General features: G+C 40.7%; 2 protein-coding genes across 2 annotated transcripts; one reads left to right on the forward strand and one right to left on the reverse strand.

Annotated features, from left to right (window-relative positions):
- The first annotated feature begins 981 nt into the window (after window positions 1–981).
- col9a3 (collagen, type IX, alpha 3) lies at window positions 982–16,152 on the forward strand. Its single transcript, XM_041064303.1, has 32 exons — window positions 982–1,130; window positions 2,119–2,187; window positions 3,640–3,675; window positions 4,055–4,126; window positions 4,331–4,384; window positions 6,368–6,403; window positions 6,877–6,900; window positions 7,089–7,142; window positions 7,921–7,974; window positions 8,091–8,132; window positions 8,222–8,278; window positions 8,425–8,478; window positions 8,656–8,709; window positions 8,846–8,899; window positions 9,015–9,068; window positions 9,192–9,245; window positions 9,332–9,385; window positions 9,465–9,518; window positions 9,630–9,683; window positions 9,765–9,809; window positions 9,904–9,957; window positions 10,098–10,151; window positions 10,843–10,896; window positions 11,012–11,083; window positions 11,921–11,956; window positions 12,229–12,273; window positions 12,488–12,520; window positions 13,626–13,772; window positions 13,900–13,954; window positions 14,049–14,231; window positions 14,509–14,586; window positions 14,990–16,152. Exons 1-32 carry the CDS (start codon window positions 1,065–1,067, stop codon window positions 15,172–15,174), a joined length of 2,037 nt encoding a protein of 678 aa, XP_040920237.1. The 5' UTR covers window positions 982–1,064; the 3' UTR covers window positions 15,175–16,152.
- Window positions 16,153–16,843: 691 nt separating this feature from the next.
- On the reverse strand, window positions 16,844–20,141 carry LOC121199563 (transcription factor-like 5 protein). Its single transcript, XM_041064377.1, has 8 exons — window positions 20,073–20,141; window positions 18,994–19,582; window positions 18,742–18,898; window positions 18,488–18,650; window positions 18,306–18,353; window positions 18,167–18,269; window positions 17,474–17,615; window positions 16,844–16,969 (listed from the first exon to the last, which is right to left on the reverse strand). Exons 2-8 carry the CDS (start codon window positions 19,572–19,574, stop codon window positions 16,844–16,846), a joined length of 1,320 nt encoding a protein of 439 aa, XP_040920311.1. The 5' UTR covers window positions 19,575–19,582; window positions 20,073–20,141.
- Between the last annotated feature and the right edge of the window lie 323 nt (window positions 20,142–20,464).

Here is a 20,464-nt window from a genome sequence, read left to right on the forward strand (position 1 = left end):
TGTCCTCAGTGAGGGAGGATGTGGATACATGTATTCTGAGTCTTTTTTTAATCTCGATTTTAACTGTGATGGTTTCATAATAACTGTACTTCCTCTTTTATGTAGGTGTTCCTGGTCCAGATACTTGGATTTGTGGCCCCACATTGTGATCATGTGCTTTTTCTGGGGTAGTGTTGCAACAGTTAGTCAACTGACATAAAGTTAATTGACAACTGGTTTGACAATCCAGTGATCATTTGACTTCCTGGAGCATAAATACCACACATTTGCTTGTTCAGGCAGTTAAATCCTGAGAATGTGCTGCTTTTTGGTCTTTTAGTAAACTGAATATCTTTGGCTTTTAGACTGTTTATTGTACAAAACAATGCATATGGAGACATCGCCTTGGTCTTTAGGAAACTGATTTTTCAGTATTTTATAAACCAAATTATCCATTAATCAGAAAAAATAGTCTGCTAATTAATGGATAATGATTGCTAGCTGAGGATGTAGGGAATCAATATAAGCATCATTATGAAACCTGAGAGGCAGCCATACGTTTTTTTTTTAATTCATCCAACACTACACTGCTGCAAAAATGGCCCATGGTGAAATGGGTCTACATGCTGTGAGGCTCTTTAAAGAACCCCTGACATACCCTTTAACCCACTGTACCACATGGTGCCACCAAAAGATCTTCTACCTTGCAGTCATGGACGTTTTGTGCTTTAGGTCAGCCTGTAATTGGTCAAAGCACTAACCCCTGCATATTCTAAACATTTTTAGCTCAGCCCTCTTTCTTGCTGTCCGAAATGGTCTCCCCTCTTCTTGCTGCCTCCCTCACCAGTCCCACTCCTCCTCGCCCCCCTCGTCCCTGTGTACAGTGAGCCAGACTGAGTTCAGCCCCTTCGCCTGGAGGCTCGGGTTTATCTGGAACCAAAGAGAAAGCCATTCAGGGGCTGCGCGCCGTGAGGTGAAGGAAGGCTCCGTTGCGGACGCTGGGGGGGAGTGAGAGAGGACCGGGAACCGGGGATTTGACCTTTTCCACATAAATTCGGGTTTGTGAGGGCGAGCGCCGGAGAGCCATGGCGGTGTTCTCTGCGCTTTGGGTGCTCTTACTGTGCCAGCTTTTGACATCATCCTCAGCCCAGGTGAGGGAGATCAAGTGCCGCATCCATCTTCACATTTAGCAGCCTGCAGTATGTCCGTGTGGTGATGTGTGGGGCTTTTGCTGGTGGCGTTTAATTCATAATCTTAACTTACTGCAATAAGTTTATGTGACCTGCGGATCCACCTACAGATGAGAAGGGGGATCTCTTGTGTTGATGATGGTACTGATGAGAACAGTCGCTCTTCTTTTACAGCTGCTTTTGGTCTGACCTGCGCGCTCTTTGCCCTAAAACCTGATGCTTTCTCTCAATATCTTCTCTCAGCTGTGCAGTCAAACACAATGCATTCTTCTTCTGTGATTATCATTTGAGTGAACATGGGTGGCATTTTCTCTCCGGTTCTTCTCCGGCACTGTGGGCCTGTCTGTGCTCTGTCATAGCAGCCTAATTGTCTGCAGGTGGCTGCGCCTTTAGCACCAGTTGATGAAGTCGAGGTTATGTTTTCCCTGAACCTGTGGAATGCGCGGATTGGAGATCGGTGCCACGGCGCACAATGCCATCTCTGTTCATTCAGGCTCCCTGACTGAGCTAAATGCTGGAGCTCATTTAGAAAGTCCTCAGTGAAATAAGTTTATTTTGCTTAGATGAACCGTGAACTACTGATTTATTTATGTTTTTCGTAGAAATCTAATTTAGCCTTCCTCTTGTGAGGTGTAAAGCGTCGTTACGCGCGTATATTTACACCGTATTTTTCATGGTGTTGTTGCAGTTCTGTTGAATAATAATGTCTAGCTGCATATTTTGAATTAGACTGTATCATTCCATTTCATTAATATTGTCCTGAGTTGAGAATTTAAACATTTTCTAATTAATTTAAACTGTCTTCAAACATTTTCTATCACTTTCTGTTTTATCCAGTTTATGTAAAATCAACACATTTCCACCTGAGGTGACTGTGTTCAGAGAACTGTGGATGTTTTTACAGTTTCATAGGGAGAAAAGTACGATTTTAATGAATTTTGTGTTGCAGAGGCCGGGCCCCAGAGGACCTCCTGGGCCACCAGGACCCACAGGACCACCGGGAAGGGATGGCACTGATGTGAGTTGACCAGGCTCCAAGAGTTTCTTTAAACTTTAAACTCATGTGTCTCATTTACTTTTGACTTGGTAAAATTGAATAGTCAACCAACTGCAGTAAGTAGATAAGGGAAATGTTAGCTGCTCATTTAATTTGTATTAGTAATGAACTGATTTTCCTCCTCAATGGGGCCTACCACTTTCCAGATCAGGATTACCAAAAACTAAAATAAATAAATTCACATTTGTGCCTCAGACAGTACAGTGAAAGTTCACTGGACTGCTCAGTGGCTCTACATCTTTTCCATGTTGTATTTCAAAATCAAATTCCAAACCAGTTTCTTTTTATTAGAAAGTGTTTTCTTTGTGCATAAGTGTGGTTAAAATGCTTCTAGATGTTAGTTTTTATCACACAGACTCCTCCCACAGCTCCACCTACAAGTATTAAATTAGAATCATGGATGTCGGGTAGGCAGGGTTTAGGTGTGGATTCACTAAATGGACTTCTGTGACTGTGCTGAACATGCTGAAATGCTGTTTAATTAGCTTACATATATCCACACTATGAATGGCTTACAGTTAACTCATACAGTATAGTGTCAGTCAGCCTGAGGTGTTGATTACCATCACTCTATCTTATCAATAACTGCACAATTCAAGAACAATCCACTGACATTTAACCCCCCAGATTCATTGTTTGATGATGTTATGGTAGAAACATGAGTAAAAATTATGTGATGAGGAAATTGGATTATGGGGAAGCCAAGTAAAAAGAAAAACTTTCTTAACAAAATTACCTACTGTGTGAACCCCATTAAATGTTTTACTTCCTTTATGTTTATGTCTTTGGTTTTTGCTAAACTTTTCACACACATCTTTTTTAAATGAAAAAAGATGTGTGTAAACATTATGTGTTCATGTCAGAAATCTCAAGAGTTGTTTTTTTTTTTTAGTTGTTGATATTTCTGTGACTCCAGTAAAGTTTAGGCACACAGAGGGTCTATTCATACATTCCCCAGCCCTGTGAGACCATCTAGAGTTTCACCTCACACCTCCTCCTCCCTGCACCTTCAGCCTCCCCCTGTTCAAACCAAACTAAGGCTTTTATCATGTGACCAGTCAGCATCCCGTCAGTTTAGCAGTGTTTGTTCTTCCCCCAGTAACTGCAGAAGCTAAACATTATGTCCTATACACTAATGCAGACCAGAGAGTCACTGCTTTAATATTCCTGTCATTGGTATTACACTAAGTTATTATTTAATTTGAAACAGGAACTGTGACTGTACAATCAAACACTGTAAATACTGGACACATTTGGACCTTTGTGGCAGTGGCAATTTAAAAGGGCTGCATTTAAATAATCCCAGATTAATATGGAGTGTTCAAGATGTACAATAAATGAACATTGAAAATGAATTAAAGGTATGTTTTTGTCTATGCCTCTGATGCCAGTTTGTTCTTTTATAATTATCAGGGCAAAAATGGACCTGCTGGACTACCAGGGAAAGCAGTAAGTATTACCAACAAGTCAGGCCAAGTTTATTTAGGGGCTGTGTAAAAGTTACTGGGGTGGTAAAGGGGTGTGAACTTTATGTTTTAGTTTGGAAAAAATGGCCAAATTTTTTTCCAAAATGCATAAGTAAACAGAAGACCCTCACTTTCTTGACTACTCAAATTTAAGCCAAAAGAAAAATCATTACCCCCTTCCCCTTTTCTGACCCCTATTCTCCCCAAATCATTTTTTCACAGTCCCTTACATAGCCCAAAAACACAAGTTTGTCTCAAAGGGCTTTTCAATCTGGACAGCAAATGACACCCTCTATCCTTAGACTCTTGATTTGGGTAAGAAATAACATCCAAAATAAAACGTCATAAATCTGTCTGCGTAGGGTCCCAAAGGGAAAGCCGGAATACCAGGAGCACCAGGAAAACCAGGCCTGCCAGGCCTTCCAGGGGTGGATGTAAGTGTCCAATAAACACACACACACGCACAGAAAATTTTTACACTAACATCAACACACCACCTCTGTCTTTATCACGGAAAGTGAGGAATCAATGCCCAAACCCAGTGAAGTGTCTGCTATGATTGATTATTGACAATGTTTAAAATAACAGCAGAGCAATGAGGCAACGATGTTCAGCTGAATGATGTACTTTCTTTTCAGGGTTTGACAGGTCCTGATGGTCCTGCTGGGAAGGATGGACCCTCAGGGGAAGCAGTAAGTGTGTCTTAGTCTTGTGATCTTTCTTGGACACTGAGGATCCACTTAAAGATGCACCCAGCTGAGCTTTACGACCTCTCTACCTCACACTGCACCTCATTAATCACAAGTCCAATACTCACAAAACACATGAACAAACATGTATGCAAACTTGTGCATGCTGATTGGATGTTGTTGTTTGAAGATCTTTAGGAAGGTCTAACAGGGACATGGCCTGTGTTTCCTCTGTCAGCCTGGATTTGTCAAGCCGACTCAGCTGCTTGGTGGGAATATTTTTAATGAGGGATCAGAATTGGATTTATTTCTGCTGCCTCCCTAATCCGGCCCGGAATGCGCACTGTTTCCCACCAATCTGTGAGACTGCAGGGGATGATGATCTGTTGCCCTGATGATGAAGGAAACAGGTGTTATCCTCTGAGAGATACAAGCACAGACAGAAGTACAACACGTGTGACATCAAACTGCTGCTATATTTTATGATTAAACAGCAAGACTTTTATTTCCCACATTAAATACAAGATATGAAAGAATAAATATTGAGGGATCTCCACTGCAAGGCTGCAAAGTCACTGTGAAGACAGATAAACGCCCCCAGTGATTCAACTAATTAGCCAACCTAATGAGGGAGCTTGCGTCAACCAGTGTCCCTAATTACTCAGATTACTACACTGGCTCATAGCACTGAAGACTCGTGCACAGACTAACAGGATCAGGCTGGAGGAGTCTGAGACAAAGAATAAGCTAATGTAGAGCAGTAAACCAGATATACAGTAAACAGAAATGATGACTGTTCATTTTCAGAACACATTTTTTGTTATACATTTTCTTAGTATTGTATTCACAGGTGACTTTCCTTGTATTCGTGGCTTGTGTGCCAGTATAGCCTATAGCCCGCTGTCTGGTTTGCACACTGAGGAATGCAGTAAATAAGTGTGACATCGCTGTGTTTATTTGGAGTCTTTTGCCCTCTCACCTCTCGGACAACACAAATACAGCTGGGAGGGGTAAACAAAGGGCTGGAGAAGGAAGAGGAGAAATGATCATGGGGTGGTTAGAAAGGAAAGAGGTAGGGATACCGCAGTTTGATCAGGTATGCGTGGAACAACTTCGTGGGAGTCATTTTTTTACTGACAGCAATAATAGACTGAACATGCAAACAAACTGAAGTTAATGAAGGAAAAAGGAGGATTTAAAAGACAAACATGTTATTGTGTCCTTCTCATTTAACAATGCAAAGTACATAAATTATTCTTTTTACAGAAAACCACACTGCACATGCAATCAGGGTAATTGATTTTGAGAAATTATCGTTTTTGTGCAGTAATTGCCAAGATGTATCTCTCAGCATCTGAAAAAAATAAGTTAGCGTTCAAATTATTTGTGATCTTCCACGTTCTTGTGACCTACAGCTTACAAGAACCACAATTACTGTGTATCAGTTTCCTTTTCTTATTTAGATACTGTTCTTGTGCTATTTTTGTCTTCATTAATCATTACTTATAAATTCATTCATAAAACTGTCTGTTAATCATTAAAGGACCAGTGTGTAAGATTTAGTGGCATCTAGCTGTGAGTTTGCAAAGTGCAACCAACTCAATACCCCTCCCTTTCTAAGCACGTAGGAGAAGCTACAGTGGCCTTCGAGTAATGCAAAAACAAGAAAGGCCCTCTTTAGAGGCAGTGCTTTGCATTGTCCATTCTGGGCTACCGTAGGAACATGGCAGTGCAACATGGCGGCCTCCGTGGAAGAGCACCCACTCCCCATGTAGACGTGAAGGGCTCATTCTAAGCTAACAAAAACACAGTATAGTGTTATACATACCTGTCTTACTGTAAGGAAAACACTCGTCCTGTTTCCTCTCTGCAAAATAAAAAAGGACAAAGTTGTTCATTTGTGTGCATACTTAATGAAATTTGTTTTGTAATTGTCAACAAAACATCAGAAAGGTTGATTGTAGTACTCTGCCTTGCTCTCTTTAGGGTGAACCTGGACCTCCTGGGCCACCTGGACCTCCTGTAAGTACCCCCCATTTACCATGTAACACCTAAGAAACATCACACAGGTACACAGCACGTACTTCGTTTTTGTATCCACCTCACTCTATCAAAAAGTGTCAATAGCAAGACTGCTCATTCCTAGCCTTTATATACCATCTTAGACCTACAGCTACCCCTGTCTCAGACAGGACTCAATAATTTCAGAAAGTCAAGGTCTGTAAAGTCAGGGATCACTGAACCCAAAGCCGATTCTGTTAACATAATGATGGGGCAGAATCACATATTATCCCACAAATACTCAGATAATCGTTTGTTTTGCTCTAACTGGATTGCAGAAGTGAATATTCAGCTCACAGCAACAACCAGCAACAAACTTTCAAAGTGGATTTGATGGAGTATTATATCACATGGTGGATATTGTGGATGTTGTGAGAAAATCTAATCATCCCTTGGTGTTTGTGACTTAATTTTTCTTCCTGTGTCTTCCGTAGGGCAGAGGGAGACCAGGAGCTCCAGTGAGTACACGGCACAGTCTTTTTATATCATTCTTATGTGCACACAGATGGAGGCAGTCATCTTAGTATAATTTGTCCACTTCACTATTGCTTGTTTGCATCCTGAGAGTGTCTGCTTGTACATGTAACACTATGTTGTACATATGTACTCGGATGTCTTGCACACAACCAGTGTCTTTTGTTTCCAGGGACTACCTGGAACCAATGGATTGCCAGGTGGAGTCGGACCCCAGGGTCCAGTGGTGAGTATCAGTCTGATCTCTCCAATTAGACTTCCTGTCATCCTTCTTAAGTTTTATCCACTGATTCAGAATGAGAATCTTGTCATTTATCCAGTTTTATTCTACCTTGGATTCAATACCCATCTGGCTACAGAAAACTATCAACTTATCACCCAGTCAATTCATTAGGTGAATACTGATTGGCAGAAAATTTCATACACGACCCTATGCAGCAGAAACAGATAGAGATCTCAGTAATCTTTTTAACTCACAGCTGCGCTGAAACCAGCCAGGGCAGCTTTGTCCTAAATTTCCATATAGTGTAGCAGGAACCAAGTGTATAAGAATAACCACTGCAAAGGAAGGAAGCTTCAGCATGTGGACTGCTCTACAGTTTCTACTGTGTCACACTTGTGTTTGGATTGTCCAGTTCTCATACTCAGCTTATTTGTGATTAAAAGCTTGCTCTGTTTCAGAAGACCTTACAGTATTGTCAGCAGCAGTGTGGAGATATGTTATTGTCAGGGTCAGAAATCAATTTAAGGCTTTCATAGACAGATTTAGGAATGAATTTATAAGAATCGTTCTTCTCACAGTTCAGCTGGATAGATTCTCCCTGCAAAGATGAATTGTTATCTGAGTGGTTAGTCGAGCACTGGAATATTCAAATTAATGTTACCCCCAATTGAAGAAAGTTCCCCTTAGGGATGATGAGATTGGCTCTAAAATCTTACCAGTTATTTTAGACTGAGGTGCTGAAGATGCTACTAATCCTGCTGCTCTTTTTTCCTTTCCTCAGGGTCCTGAGGGTCCTGCAGGACTTCCTGGACCTCCTGGCCCTGATGGGCTCCCAGTAAGTGAAGTGATCATTATGTACTTGATAACTGGTGCTGCTGGTACACTGTAGTCATACATCTTTCCGCCACTCTGATTCCATTCTGTTTGTTGTCATTCCTCCCTCTCTCTCAGGGTCTTCCTGGAACTCTTCATGATCTTAATGGTGATCTTCTGGTAAGATTTCATTCATGCATCCTCTGAAACCTGTGTTATGACAGTGAACTGAAGCTGTGTCCTCAGTGTCTTGTCTCTCTCCTCTGCAGTGTCCTGCAATCTGTCCCCCTGGTCCCCCTGGTCCTCCTGGGATGCCTGGATTCAAAGTAAATATAATTTCAGTCATGGATCTTTTTTTTTTCTCAATATGTCCCTGGAATATACACAACTCATGTCACCCTGCATTCTCACAATACAGTCCCTCATGCACACTCATGTCTGTATTCACTTCTGTGTATTTTTGCGCATGTAGGGTCACACAGGACATAAAGGAGACAAAGGAGAGCCTGGAAAAGATGGAGAGAAGGTGAGTTTACTATGTGACATAAATGTAATGGCCCCAGTCACTGTGATTAATTAGGTCATATTACTGGATTAACCTATTATAGTATATCTGCAAATTACTGGTTTTGTTGAGTACAGCTGTTCGTGTTTCTGTGATTTGTTGTTTTGATGGACACTAAGTGTCCTGTTCTATCTCTAGGGTGACGCTGGTCCACCTGGCCCACCAGGTATTCCCGGCACTGTGGGTCTACAGGTGAGTTACATAAAGATTATTCATGGAAATGTCATATTACTTCAGTTATTGTTTGCGTTCTGGTTATATCCAAGCGGCATTTATATTCTGAGTGAGTCTTGATGTTTCAAAGCATCCTCTCCATCTTGTGTTTCAGGGTCCACGTGGTCTTAGAGGTTTGCAGGGCCCGATGGGATCTGTAGGAGACAGAGTAAGCAACTTTTACAACATGATCTTTCCTCCCTTCTTTACCTTCTCATCGCTCTCAATACAGACATTTAAATTTGTGAAGGCTTCCTGTGAACTCATATTCTGTTGGTCTCTAGGGCCTGCCTGGTTTCAGAGGCAAGCCTGGCATCGCCGGCATCATTGGAAAGACAGTGAGTCTCTCCTTGTTTGTAACACACTTTAAATAAAAACAGTGTTTCATAGTAGTTTACGGCTAGAATAGATGGCTGGTCCCATCAATAAATAGCTGTGTGTGTTTCATCTGATGTCTCCAGGGTGATGCTGGAGAAAAAGGACCACAGGGATTCAAAGGACCCAAAGGAGAAATGGTAAGTGATTGAGCTGTGACTATTAGTTTCACAAATGTATATATATATATGAGGTATAGATGACACCCAAATGTGTCTTTTAACAGGGTAAAATTGGCCCCAAAGGAGCTCCAGGGGGAGCAGGACCCAAAGGGGAGCCTGTAAGTGCAGAAAATTTACACATTCACTATATACATTGGCAATCAGAGCCATGAGGATCATATTTGATGTCTTCTACAGGGTATTCCTGGCAGAGATGGCAAAGATGGTACACCAGGGTTAGACGGCGAGAAGGTAGGTTGCACCTTTTCTTCCTGTATGATGTTTTGTTTTGCTTAGCTTAGTTGAAAGTCCACTGCTATAGCAAGACTAATGTCACAGTCACAGTGTTGTTTGTATTGACAGGGTGATGCTGGACGCCATGGAGTAGTTGGAGAGAAAGGACCAAACGGCCTGCCTGTAAGTATTGTGAGGCTGACTTGGGGATTTCCTGTCTAAAAACTGATAACAAGGTCATCGTTATGTATTTTTCTGTTCTAGGGTCTACAAGGAAAGGCTGGTGCAAAGGGATCTAAAGGAGAAGTTGTGAGTATTACAACAAAATAGAGAGACTTTAACCCTAAAGCTTAAATCAATCCCATGGAGGACAACTATTTTCTTCTCTCATCTTTTACACCAGGGTGATCCAGGGAAGGCTGGGGAGACCGGACCCTCTGGAGAGCCAGGTATTCCTGTATGTATCTGATGGGCTTTGGAGGGTACTACTGGGTTACAGCCTCTCTAACAATTATTCACATGAAACTTTAACAATGTTGTGTCTGGTCCCTAAACTTTCCTGACTTGTCTACGACATCTTTCCTCTGTTCCCTTCAGGGTGAGATCGGCGTCCCAGGAGACAGAGGGATACCAGGACCCAGAGGAGTGGCTGTGAGTTAATGTTTCACTATAAACTAATGTGTACATATATCTGTTATCAAACTGCTGAGCTGCTTGTACAGCTATAAAAGCTTCAAAAGCATCTATTACAGGATGTTTAAAAATAATCTTTGCCCCATTTATGAGCCAAATTGTGAGACTTTCTGCTGCACAGAACAGTCATCAGATGCCATCTGTTGAGTTTCACCAGCTTACAGAATTTAGACTCATTCTCCAGAACTTGCAAGTATACAGTTCAAGATATACAGAGATAAAACTTGAAGGATAATAAAGTAGTGCCCTTTGAAATTAATTATATTCTGCTACAAACTCTCTGAGAGTTTTGCTGCAAATTCAGTGACTTGCTAAGGTGGAGCTAGAAGAAATGGAGGGGCCAGTGATGAGAGCAGATTTTCATAAAGGAGAAATTTCTACACAGAGAGGTCTTTGTTTTTCACATCAGACCCTGCGGCGAGTTAAAAGGATAAAACATCATAGGAATTAACATACTTCTGTCACACACTGCACTGCATAATGAATCCTACCTCACACAACTGTTACGGCCATTTAGTCAATTTTTTTCTCTTAAATCTCCACAGGAAAAAAAAACATCTTGTCCAAAAGGGATGTCATAGACAACCAGTCGTTTAACTAATATATACATTTCCAACAAGGATGACATGACAATCTCTTTTTCTAACAGGGAGGTATTGGAACAGTGGGCAACTCTGGGCCTCAGGGAGTGAAAGGTTTTCAGGTCAGTTACATGAGATCACTAAACATCATCAGTTCTTTGTGAGATTATTATTATTTCTTAACTTCTTATTATTTATTAACTTACTGACTGTGTGTCTGTGGGTCACGTGTCGCAGGGGGTAAAAGGAGCCTTAGGGGATCCAGGTCTTCCAGGTCCAACAGGAATCCGTGGAGAGTTCGGTGAAAGGGTGAGTTTAACATGTGTGACAGTATGAAATATGCCCCAGGCTTTAATGTCACCCAGTATAATCCATGATACAGCATATCAACTAATTTGTTTTCTTATGATAATGAAGCACTATCTCAATTATTATTGATTAATTTACCAGCTATTTTCTCAATTAATCAATTAACCATTTGGTCTATACAATGTCACCAGACAGCAAATGCCATTCACAAGGCACAACGTCCTAAAATGTCTCATTTTGTCCAATCAACAGTCCAAAACCCAGAGACATCCAGTTTACTAACATAGTGGACTAAGAAAATATTTAAATTTGAGAAGCTAGAACCACAGAATTTTGTTTTTGTTTTTAATTTTGATTAATTTGATTAATTTTCTGTTGATCCCCTAATTGACTCACTGTTGCAGCTCTAATACAGTGTGTAAAAAAACAGGAAAAAGCCCTGAAAACTAAAAAAAAAAAAAAAAAATCTCCATTAAGGGCCACTCCTTGAGATTCAAGCACAAAGCTTTGGCAAATGTGTCTGCATATACACAGCAGAGATCTGTAACTGTCCAGCTGTCTTCATGGGAGGGTACTGTATGTCAGGAACCAGGTCGTCCCTCCTCAGTCAGCGGTATAAACTCAAACTGCAGCCAGGAGAGAGCTCAGACACAAAGCGGCCTCCTGTTCAGAATCTGAAGACAGAACAAAGCCAGTCTTTATACCAGTCCGGGTTCCCCTCAAACAGCCCACCTCACTTCCCTTCATCCCCCCTTCCTTCTCCCACAGCCGGCCTTCCACAAATGTCTCTACATTGCTCTCGTTTACTCTTTCTCTCTCCCTCTCTAACCCCTGTAGGGTCCAGTTGGAGCTTCTGGAGCTAAAGGGGACATGGTAAATATTTCTAAGTCTAAGGTCGAGATGCTTAAACTTAAATATGACCTCCTCTGAATGACTTGTGATAGTCTTCACAACGCCTGTTAGAAGATATTATGTGAGAAATGATAATTTTAGATGCTGTTACATGGGTTTGATAAGAACTACGACTAAGAAAACAGCCTGTGTGTTTGTTTTTCTTAGTGATGACCCTGAAACACAAAAAATCTACAACACTGGAGTTGTGTGAGATTAAGTTAAGTAATTCAGATCTAACGTTGTCTCTTTAGGGTGTGGCAGGAAGTGATGGTTTACCAGGAGAGAATGGAGAACCTGTAAGTATTTTCTTTCACATAGGTTTTATTTCATATCCTCAGTCAGAATCTAATCACGGTAAATTAGAAGTAATTGGCTGTGTTGCTATCTTTTGAGCTTGGGTTCTGATTGGTATTTAATCATTCATTTAACTGTATTTATGTTTGATGATGTTCTGTGAGGTATTCTTACAGTTTTTACATATATTTATCTAAAATGATAATTTTTTTTCAGGGTCCCTTTGGACCAGTTGGACAAAAAGGAGAGGTGAGCTACATCATTGTTTTTATTTCCTTTTTTTTTTTTTTTGTATTTTACTTGTGCCCTCTAACACTTTTGCCGTGTTTTGCACCTTTACTAAACCAGGTTTCTACAAATATTAGATCAGTGTTTCCCAATCTTTTTTTTAAAGTGTGCCCCCACAGTCCTGTCAGATGAACTCAGACACCCCTTAACTGACATCACAAGCATCTATTTGATCCATTTATCCACTACCTTTTGCAAACTGTTTTGAGCTATTTTACAATATATCCATTACTTTATGCTAACTACTTCAATTGTTTTTGCAATACTTTAAGCTAAATATTTTAACCATTTATCCATTCATTTTTAGGTAACAGTTTTGTACTGTTTATCCATTATTTTTATCCAACTATTTCAGCTTCTCTGGCTTGCTCAATAAGTAGTTTTCAATATGAGCATTTTTTAATTACATTTTTCATTTCTTTTTTTTTTTTTAATTAGTTGAGCTACTCCACAGTCTTTCCACGTACCCCCTGCAGTACAAGTACCCCTGGTTGGGAATCACTGCAGTAGATGTCTGTCTACAGGCACAAAACACAGTTAGATGTTGTGCGTGGGTGTAATTAGCGGCACAAGTTTGTTCCAAACTCGCTCTGTCTCTGTTCCCTCACTGAACATTAGAAACTGGTGCTTCGCTCTGAGCTGTTGCCCACTTGTCAGAGTCATTGCACATGATTCAGCCTCACATTCCAGGTTTAATAGGATTAATTAGAGATAGGTATTGCTGCTTTAGTTTTATTGGCCTGTTTGTTGCTATCGCCACAAGGGAGAGACGAGTCACATTAAGCTGCAGCACAATTTATGTAACTAGAGACACAGCACTGATAAGCCTCACTCTCTTAGTCTCATTTACTGTTTGCTGTGCTCGTTGGAGTAATTATCAGGCAACAAGCCGCCATATGAATCCGCCCCCGTATTGTCTCAACAGACCCAGTTTGCTCCTTGGTTGGTGTTTAGTCAGTGATCAAATCAGAGGCTTATGGATGTTTTTAGCTCCTGTCTGAAATACATTTTCACATTTTTGGAAAATATAATGAGTTGTTTAAAGGATAATTCTTGTTGATTGTAGCCAGGGAAGCGGGGTGAACTGGGACCTAAGGGCGTGGTAGGTCCACAGGGAGAGCTCGGCGCAAGGGGTCCTCCAGGAAAACAAGGGCCAATGGGTTTCCAGGGGGAACAGGGTCTGCCTGGAATTGCAGGAAAGACGGGTGTACCTGTGAGTGATTTTTTTTTAAAAATCTTTACAAAACTGCAAAAAGGTTCTAACTGATGGAAGTATATTAAATGTAATGTTTTCCAATAAAATGCATGAATGAGGTTACACTTTAAAAATGTCTCTTCAGGGTAAACTGGCAAGTGAGCAGCACATCAGAGAGCTGTGTGGTTCCATGATTGATGGTGAGAGATCTAATTAACCTTTATCTGTAATACATTCCAGTGGTGAATTAAAGGTAAGCTGGAAGCTCACCTTCTGTTGTTTGCTATCACGCAGATCAGATTGCACAGCTGGCCGCTAACCTTCGAAGACCCCTGGCCCCTGGAATGGTGGGCCGCCCAGGCCCTGCTGGGCCTCCAGGAAAACATGGAGTTGCTGGTTCTATTGGGCATCCAGGTGCCCGTGGACCACCAGGGTACAGAGGCCTGCCAGGAGAACTTGGAGACCCCGGTCCCAGAGGTATGAAAGTTAAAAACAGTATGATTTTTTTCTCTTTCATCAGCTGGTGTGTGCCTATTCAGTTGTACCATGATATGATCTACTTTTTAAAACCAGAGGTGTACTCTGATCCTTTAAGTAAAAGCACCAGTGGAACAATGTAAAAACACAAAAACCTATTTGAGTATAAGTGCATTAGTATTATCAGCAAAATGTACTTGAAGTATCAAAAGCAAAAGTACTTATTCTGCAGAAAAATGGCCCCTGTGACCGATATAAAAATTTCTTTTTACAACAGGTAATGTTGGTGACGCAGGCGATAAGGGATCCATTGGCAAAGCCATTGATGGGCCCTCTGGAGACCAAGGATACCAAGGTATGTGGCCTCTTAGAGCACAATCTGAGCTAAAACATAGTTCCCTTCTAATTAAGAAGTTACTATACTGTGCATATGGACCTGCAGATATTTTGACCTGTCAAACATAAGACAAAACCATTAACAGAAATAATGGCTACATTCCATTTAGGTGTGCCAGCTCCAGGGGAGGGAGACACTTGAATCGTTTACTGGCACAACGATGAAATGAACCATCATTGTTATTTTATTAATAACACCTGTGACAATGTGAAAATGTCCTGTGTGAGAAACGTCTATTATGGTTACCATTAACATCAAACCAGCTTGACAGATTTTCTGATTGTCCTTCAGTGGAGTTCAGTACTTTATGCTAAATCCTTTAGATCCATTGTGCAACTAAAATTAAAATACTTGCCCACAGGTCTTCCAGGAGTACCTGGAATTGTCAAAGATGGGCGTGATGGATCTCCCGGAGATCCAGGTGAGCCTGGAGAGCCAGGAAGGGTGGGTAGGACTGGGCACCAAGGACCTCCTGGAATCTGTGATACATCAGCCTGCCAGGGAGCATCAGTCGCTGGGAAATCCTCCAACCCCAAAAACCATTAAACATTTCCTGCAACCTGACGCCATCCACCCCAAGGAGGAAGGGTGAAAATGAGGGAAGGAAGCAATGAAAGAAGAGAGTGATCACAAAAATGTCCTCTTTATTTAAATAGATGTATCACAAGATGGGAAGATATTGTGGTGTGATATTGTGAGAGGAATAGAGGAACATCCAAGGAGTAACATGAATACCAGAGCAACTGAGAGACAAAAACATCAAGATGACACCCAGAAATAAAGTGGGCAGAGGCACAGAAGAGTGCAAGAGAACAACTGCATTGCTCCAAATACTATCACATAACAAGACTTGACTTACAAACAACTGGAAAATGAATGATGAGTCCTTTGTGTATAAAAAACTTTGTACATGTTGTTTTCATGCCCCCACTACTTTGGTTAACACCCTTCTGGCAGGCTCTAAAAACAACAGTGACTGTCTCTGAAGTGAATGTGCATGTATCACGGCCCATTAGTGTAAATCACAGGCGTTACCTCAACAAACTTATAGTGTAAAATATGGAAATAGGTGCTAGAGGCAAAAAGCCTCTGTCGAGGAGCTGTTTATGTATGTAAAAGGAATAAAAAACAAATACCCAGGTGCCCAGACATTGTGTAGATTAATGCAAAAAATTTTAAACTTTTGATAGTCTTTTTCTACAGCTTGTTTTTTGTTTTTTGTTTTTTTTTAATGACATGTGAAGCTGATTCTCCAAAGCTGAGAATCAAAAACAAAATAAAACTTGTGGATGCATAAATCAGACATTGTAAAATAAGTTGAAGAATCTTAGGGGCAAAATAAAAAAAAATCTTTTTTTTTCAATCTGCAATGACCACATCCACTATGTACCACCAGTGCTGTAACTATTAAATATACATGACTTTAAATACTATTTATTATTTGTGGGTGACTGTTGTATGTACAGTAAGATGCTACAGCGACATGTTGTAAGAAAGAACAAATAAAGCCACTTTTCAGTAAAACATCACTCTTTTCTACATATCAAATGAACAGTCTTTACTACAGAGCAATATGCTTAACACCAGGAAAGTTAAGTAACCTCATTAATTCACAACTTATTTCCATGAAAAATACTTAAAAGTCTGTGGACACTAAAACTGTCCAACATACTGCTGAACAAAGTTTAAATATGGTAAACTACTCAAAAAAATCAATTAAACTATGCAGATATTTATCAAATGAATAAATTAATAAAATTAGATAAATCTATGACAGCTGAAGAGATGAAATCTACTCACTGGATCACTATCTTATCTGTTTCTCCAAAGGGATACAGTGCCATCTGTTGATGGCTCTTATGAAAAGCGCCCCTTTTTGAAACAAATGGCTCTGAACGGGGCAAAAAATATCAGTGGTAGAATAAATGGCATGACAATTCAAATATCTGCCTGATAAAGTGTGATCTCAAACAACCACGTTTGAGCATCACATGCTCTGGGACTTAAAACCTTACACTTTCTAATTCATTGCACAGTGTAGTCAGAAGCTCAGCTCCTCTCAATACGAGACTTGTTGTCATTTAAAATGTAACAACACATAGCCAGAGCTCATGAGACATCCTCAGTTAATTTAATGGTTATATGCACTCATATATCTGGCTGATTTATTAGATAAAATAGTGAGGATGGGGTGAGGATGGGAGGGGGGGGACTGTCATTGTTCTACCGCAAGAGGAATGGTCAGTGTCTCATCCATCTCCCGGTGGACTGGGTCCTGGCTTGAAGAAAGGCTAGATTTAAGAAGGAGCCCTTTTTCATCAGCAAATGCTTTCTGAAATTCCTGTGAAGGAGGAGAATATTAGATTATTGTGGTTTATGACAAAATTGTACCAGTACTGTTTTATTTTATTTTATTTTACGTTTGATCCTGGCTAGTCTGCCTCCTCCCCTTTACTCCAGCTGGTGGTGGTGTTGCACTCTGTCAGCATAATGTGTTTGGATATATGAGGGCTTGTTTTAATTAGCTGCTATGTATTTTTCAGTATGTAAATCAATTTTCACAAACTAAATTAACTGCAACACTAGGGAATCCATCACAGCAAAATAATAAAGCTTATTTGATTTTAAACTGCAAAACTAAAAGGAATTTGATTTGAACTCTCTGAATAACAAAAGTCATAAAAAGTCTCCTGCAGTACAATAACTCAACAAGAGGAAATGCAATAAAGCTCTCATCTCCCAGCCCCTGGTATGAGCCTCAAATAATTTATTTGCAGGATGATCAAGTCAAAATGTTTTTCATCAGTCAGTGTTTTAACTCCAAGACGAAACCACACAAACGTACCTCTTTGAAGGTGTCTCCGTACATTTTATTGATGTACCTGAGGAAGGCAGTGGTCCACTGCAGGGTGGTGACTTTGTCTGTGTCTGAGTCACAGAATGGCACCAGCACGTTAAGCTCGTCACAGCATGAACGAATCCTCTTCCTGCACAGCAGCAATACAGATGTTTTTAATTAGTGTTTCTCCAACTTTACAGACCTGTGACCTTGGTCTTACTTAGATCCTAAAGTCTCATGTCCCTACAGCTTAAGACATAATGGTATCGATCTATGGCTGCAACTAACAATTACTTTCATTATAAATTAATCTGACAATTATTTTCTCAGTTGATCTATTAATTGTTTGGTCTATAGAACATCATAAAACAGTAACATCACAGTACCCCAGAGCCATGTATCCCGAGAGCTTGTTTTGTAGAGCCAAGAGTCTAAAAATTATTCGATTAACTATAATGTAACCAAGAAAAGTAGGAAATTCTCACATTTGAGAACCTGGATTGAGCAAATGTTTGGCATTTTTGTTTGAAAAACCTGTGAGGAATAGTGAAAAAGTATTTCTGACAGCTGTGGACCTGAAAGAAGAGCCTCCAGTTGTGATTAAAAAGTAAGGTCATATTTATACATTATTTCATCAGGCCATGTCACAAATTGTGGAGGCTGCAAAGACATTTTTAACTGTTAGTAATGGCTGCTCACCTGCGTTCCCTCTCCTTGCTGTTGTGTCTCTCCTTGCGCTGGCTCAGTGACATACAAGGCCGAGCTCTTTTCCTGGTGCTGCTCCCTGACTCTCCAGCCAAGTCTGGGGCAGCCTTAGCAGCCTTGGTGGGTCGAGAGCTGCAGGCACCACCATGCTTCCTGGAGGTAGCAGGTGTCGCCACAGCATCTATGAAAAAATTTTTAAAAAGTGTATAAGACTCAATTAGATACAAAATTCTATTTGCAGTGTAGTATAGCAGACAAAAAAACAAAATAACTACAGTTTTTGAAATGAGTTAGGTTTAGAGTACTTATTATTACTTTCTTTGTCCAACAGATGCTTCTCTCCTGTTGTGTTGCTGCTACTGGTATAGTGAGCTTTGGAAACAACCCTTTCTGGGCAAAACTTCAATGAAAAACTCTTGGGGATGATTAAACCCTGGTGCTTGTTGGGGTCAACCATGTGAGGAATATGTCCAATCACCTGAGATCAAAACAGAAACAAGTGATTAAACAATGAATTCTACAGATATAATAAAAATGCATCTTTATTATTATATAATTTTTCACCCCACCTGACCACACATGTTGGTGACAGGGTTAAATACACCCCCTACATATGGGCTGGAAATCTCAAAAGGATTTGATCTGTCAGTTTTTATCCACTTCTGCATTTGTGGATGTACAACTGCCTCTTGAGTCTCTGCAGACTGCTGAAGTATTGTCAAAAAACTGAAACACAACAACAGACATTTTGCAAATCCCACAAAAATCATCAGCATTATATTTATCAATAAATAGCAATAAAGTATATTAGTGAAGCCTACTTGCTGAGAACTGCAGACTGAATATCCAGCTGTCTTGGGGTGTCGGCAGACACAGTGTTGAACCTTTTCTCCAAGCAAACTCTAGCAGCTGATCTGGGCCGCTTCTGTGAGGACGTGCTGCTGTTGGCAGGAGGTTCAGTCGGACTGACTTCACCTCTGATTCTGGCCAGCACAAAACCAGGGACCTCTCCGTAAGAAGCTGGTGTCTTCTCTCCTGGCATCACCAGACTGTGTTCATCAGTCGAAGTTGACAGGTCAATCGCCTGAGTGGTCGTGAGGGGAGAAATCACTGGGGATCCAGTGGTGTCTTCCATCACTGTGGCAGGTTGAGCTCTGGCATCTGACCCATCCGGAGGCCCAGCTTGTGCCTCCACGTGCGCCTGGATGAGGTGCTGAAGGTGTGTGTATTCAACCTCTGTCATCTCCATCAGACCAAGCTCAGTTCCCAACGTCTGGCCCTGATCGTGCGACCATCCACCTTGGCTCAAAACCAGCCCAACAGAGGAGTCACAGGTGTGTTCTCTGGATGAAGGTGAAAGGGGTGCATGGAGGGTTTTACAGGCTGAGGAAAAGGCAGCCATCTTTACCACTAAAGATGGGATAGAGATCGAGAACATGTTCACTTGACTTACATTTCCACCAGAACAGCCAATAAAATACACTTAGACTTTAACCGTGGTGTGACCTGCGGGCTGACTCAGCTGTACTGTTTTTAAAATTATATCTATGGCCATAGCATAAATTGTTGTTCAGTTAAGCTTAAACAAACGAACACTATTAATGATGATATTATAAAAACTACACCATACTACACAGAACTCCATTATAATTAATAGAGAAATTACAAGAATACAAAAGCTAGCTCGTGAATTTACGTTAGCGAACGAGGAACGTTAAGCTAGCACGTTTGAGCAGACGTTGACACAGGTTTGCTAACGACCTGTCCGCTTTAATATCATTATAAACGCGTTAACATTATCAACAGTTAAGTATTAAGTCGTCCATTTTATACAGGCTGGACTCTAAACAAACGGCAGTATTATTCAGTTTTCTGTACTGTTTTCTATACCACTACTCACCTAACTTTTTTCCGGGTGCCTGCTTCAGAGGCCTCGGTCCTAACAGACGCTTATGTCCAACTCCCGGACGTCGTTAGACTTCAGCGCTGTCACAGTTAAAAGCCTCTTACTATATTTTGAACTGAAAACAAAGTGTCAAAACATCCGATATCTGTCATAAACAACTGTCTTTAAAGACAGTGATGGAACTGAGTATATTAACTCAAGTTCCAAAGCACAAGTAAGAGTTTTGTTTCATGTTTCAGTATTATGGACTAGTATTAGCTTACATCTCAGAAGGAAATATTGCACTTTATTCTCCTAATAAAATATTATGCGCTGTTTCACAGTACATACAGCAGGTGGAGGAAGTACTCAACAATGACACTGTGGCTCATTTCAGAATATAGATG

Source organism: Toxotes jaculatrix, chromosome 2 (assembly GCF_017976425.1).
Source record: "Toxotes jaculatrix isolate fToxJac2 chromosome 2, fToxJac2.pri, whole genome shotgun sequence".
NCBI lineage: Eukaryota > Metazoa > Chordata > Actinopteri > Toxotidae > Toxotes > Toxotes jaculatrix.

Bases quoted from the DNA above. Each gene is read 5' to 3' on its own strand.
- col9a3 (XM_041064303.1), top strand. From the start codon at position 1,065: ATGGCGGTGTTCTCTGCGCTTTGGGTGCTCTTACTGTGCCAGCTTTTG. The intron at 3,676-4,054 runs GTAAGTATTACC...CTGTCTGCGTAG, and splicing joins CTGGACTACCAGGGAAAGCA to GGTCCCAAAGGGAAAGCCGG. The intron at 10,152-10,842 runs GTGAGTTAATGT...TTTTTCTAACAG, and splicing joins CAGGACCCAGAGGAGTGGCT to GGAGGTATTGGAACAGTGGG.
- LOC121199563 (XM_041064377.1), bottom strand. From the start codon at position 19,574: ATGGCTGCCTTTTCCTCAGCCTGTAAAACCCTCCATGCACCCCTTTCA. The intron at 18,899-18,993 runs GTAGGCTTCACT...GTTGTGTTTCAG, and splicing joins CAGTCTGCAGTTCTCAGCAA to TTTTTTGACAATACTTCAGC. The intron at 18,270-18,305 runs GCTCTCGACCCA...AGGCTGCCCCAG, and splicing joins GAAGCATGGTGGTGCCTGCA to ACTTGGCTGGAGAGTCAGGG.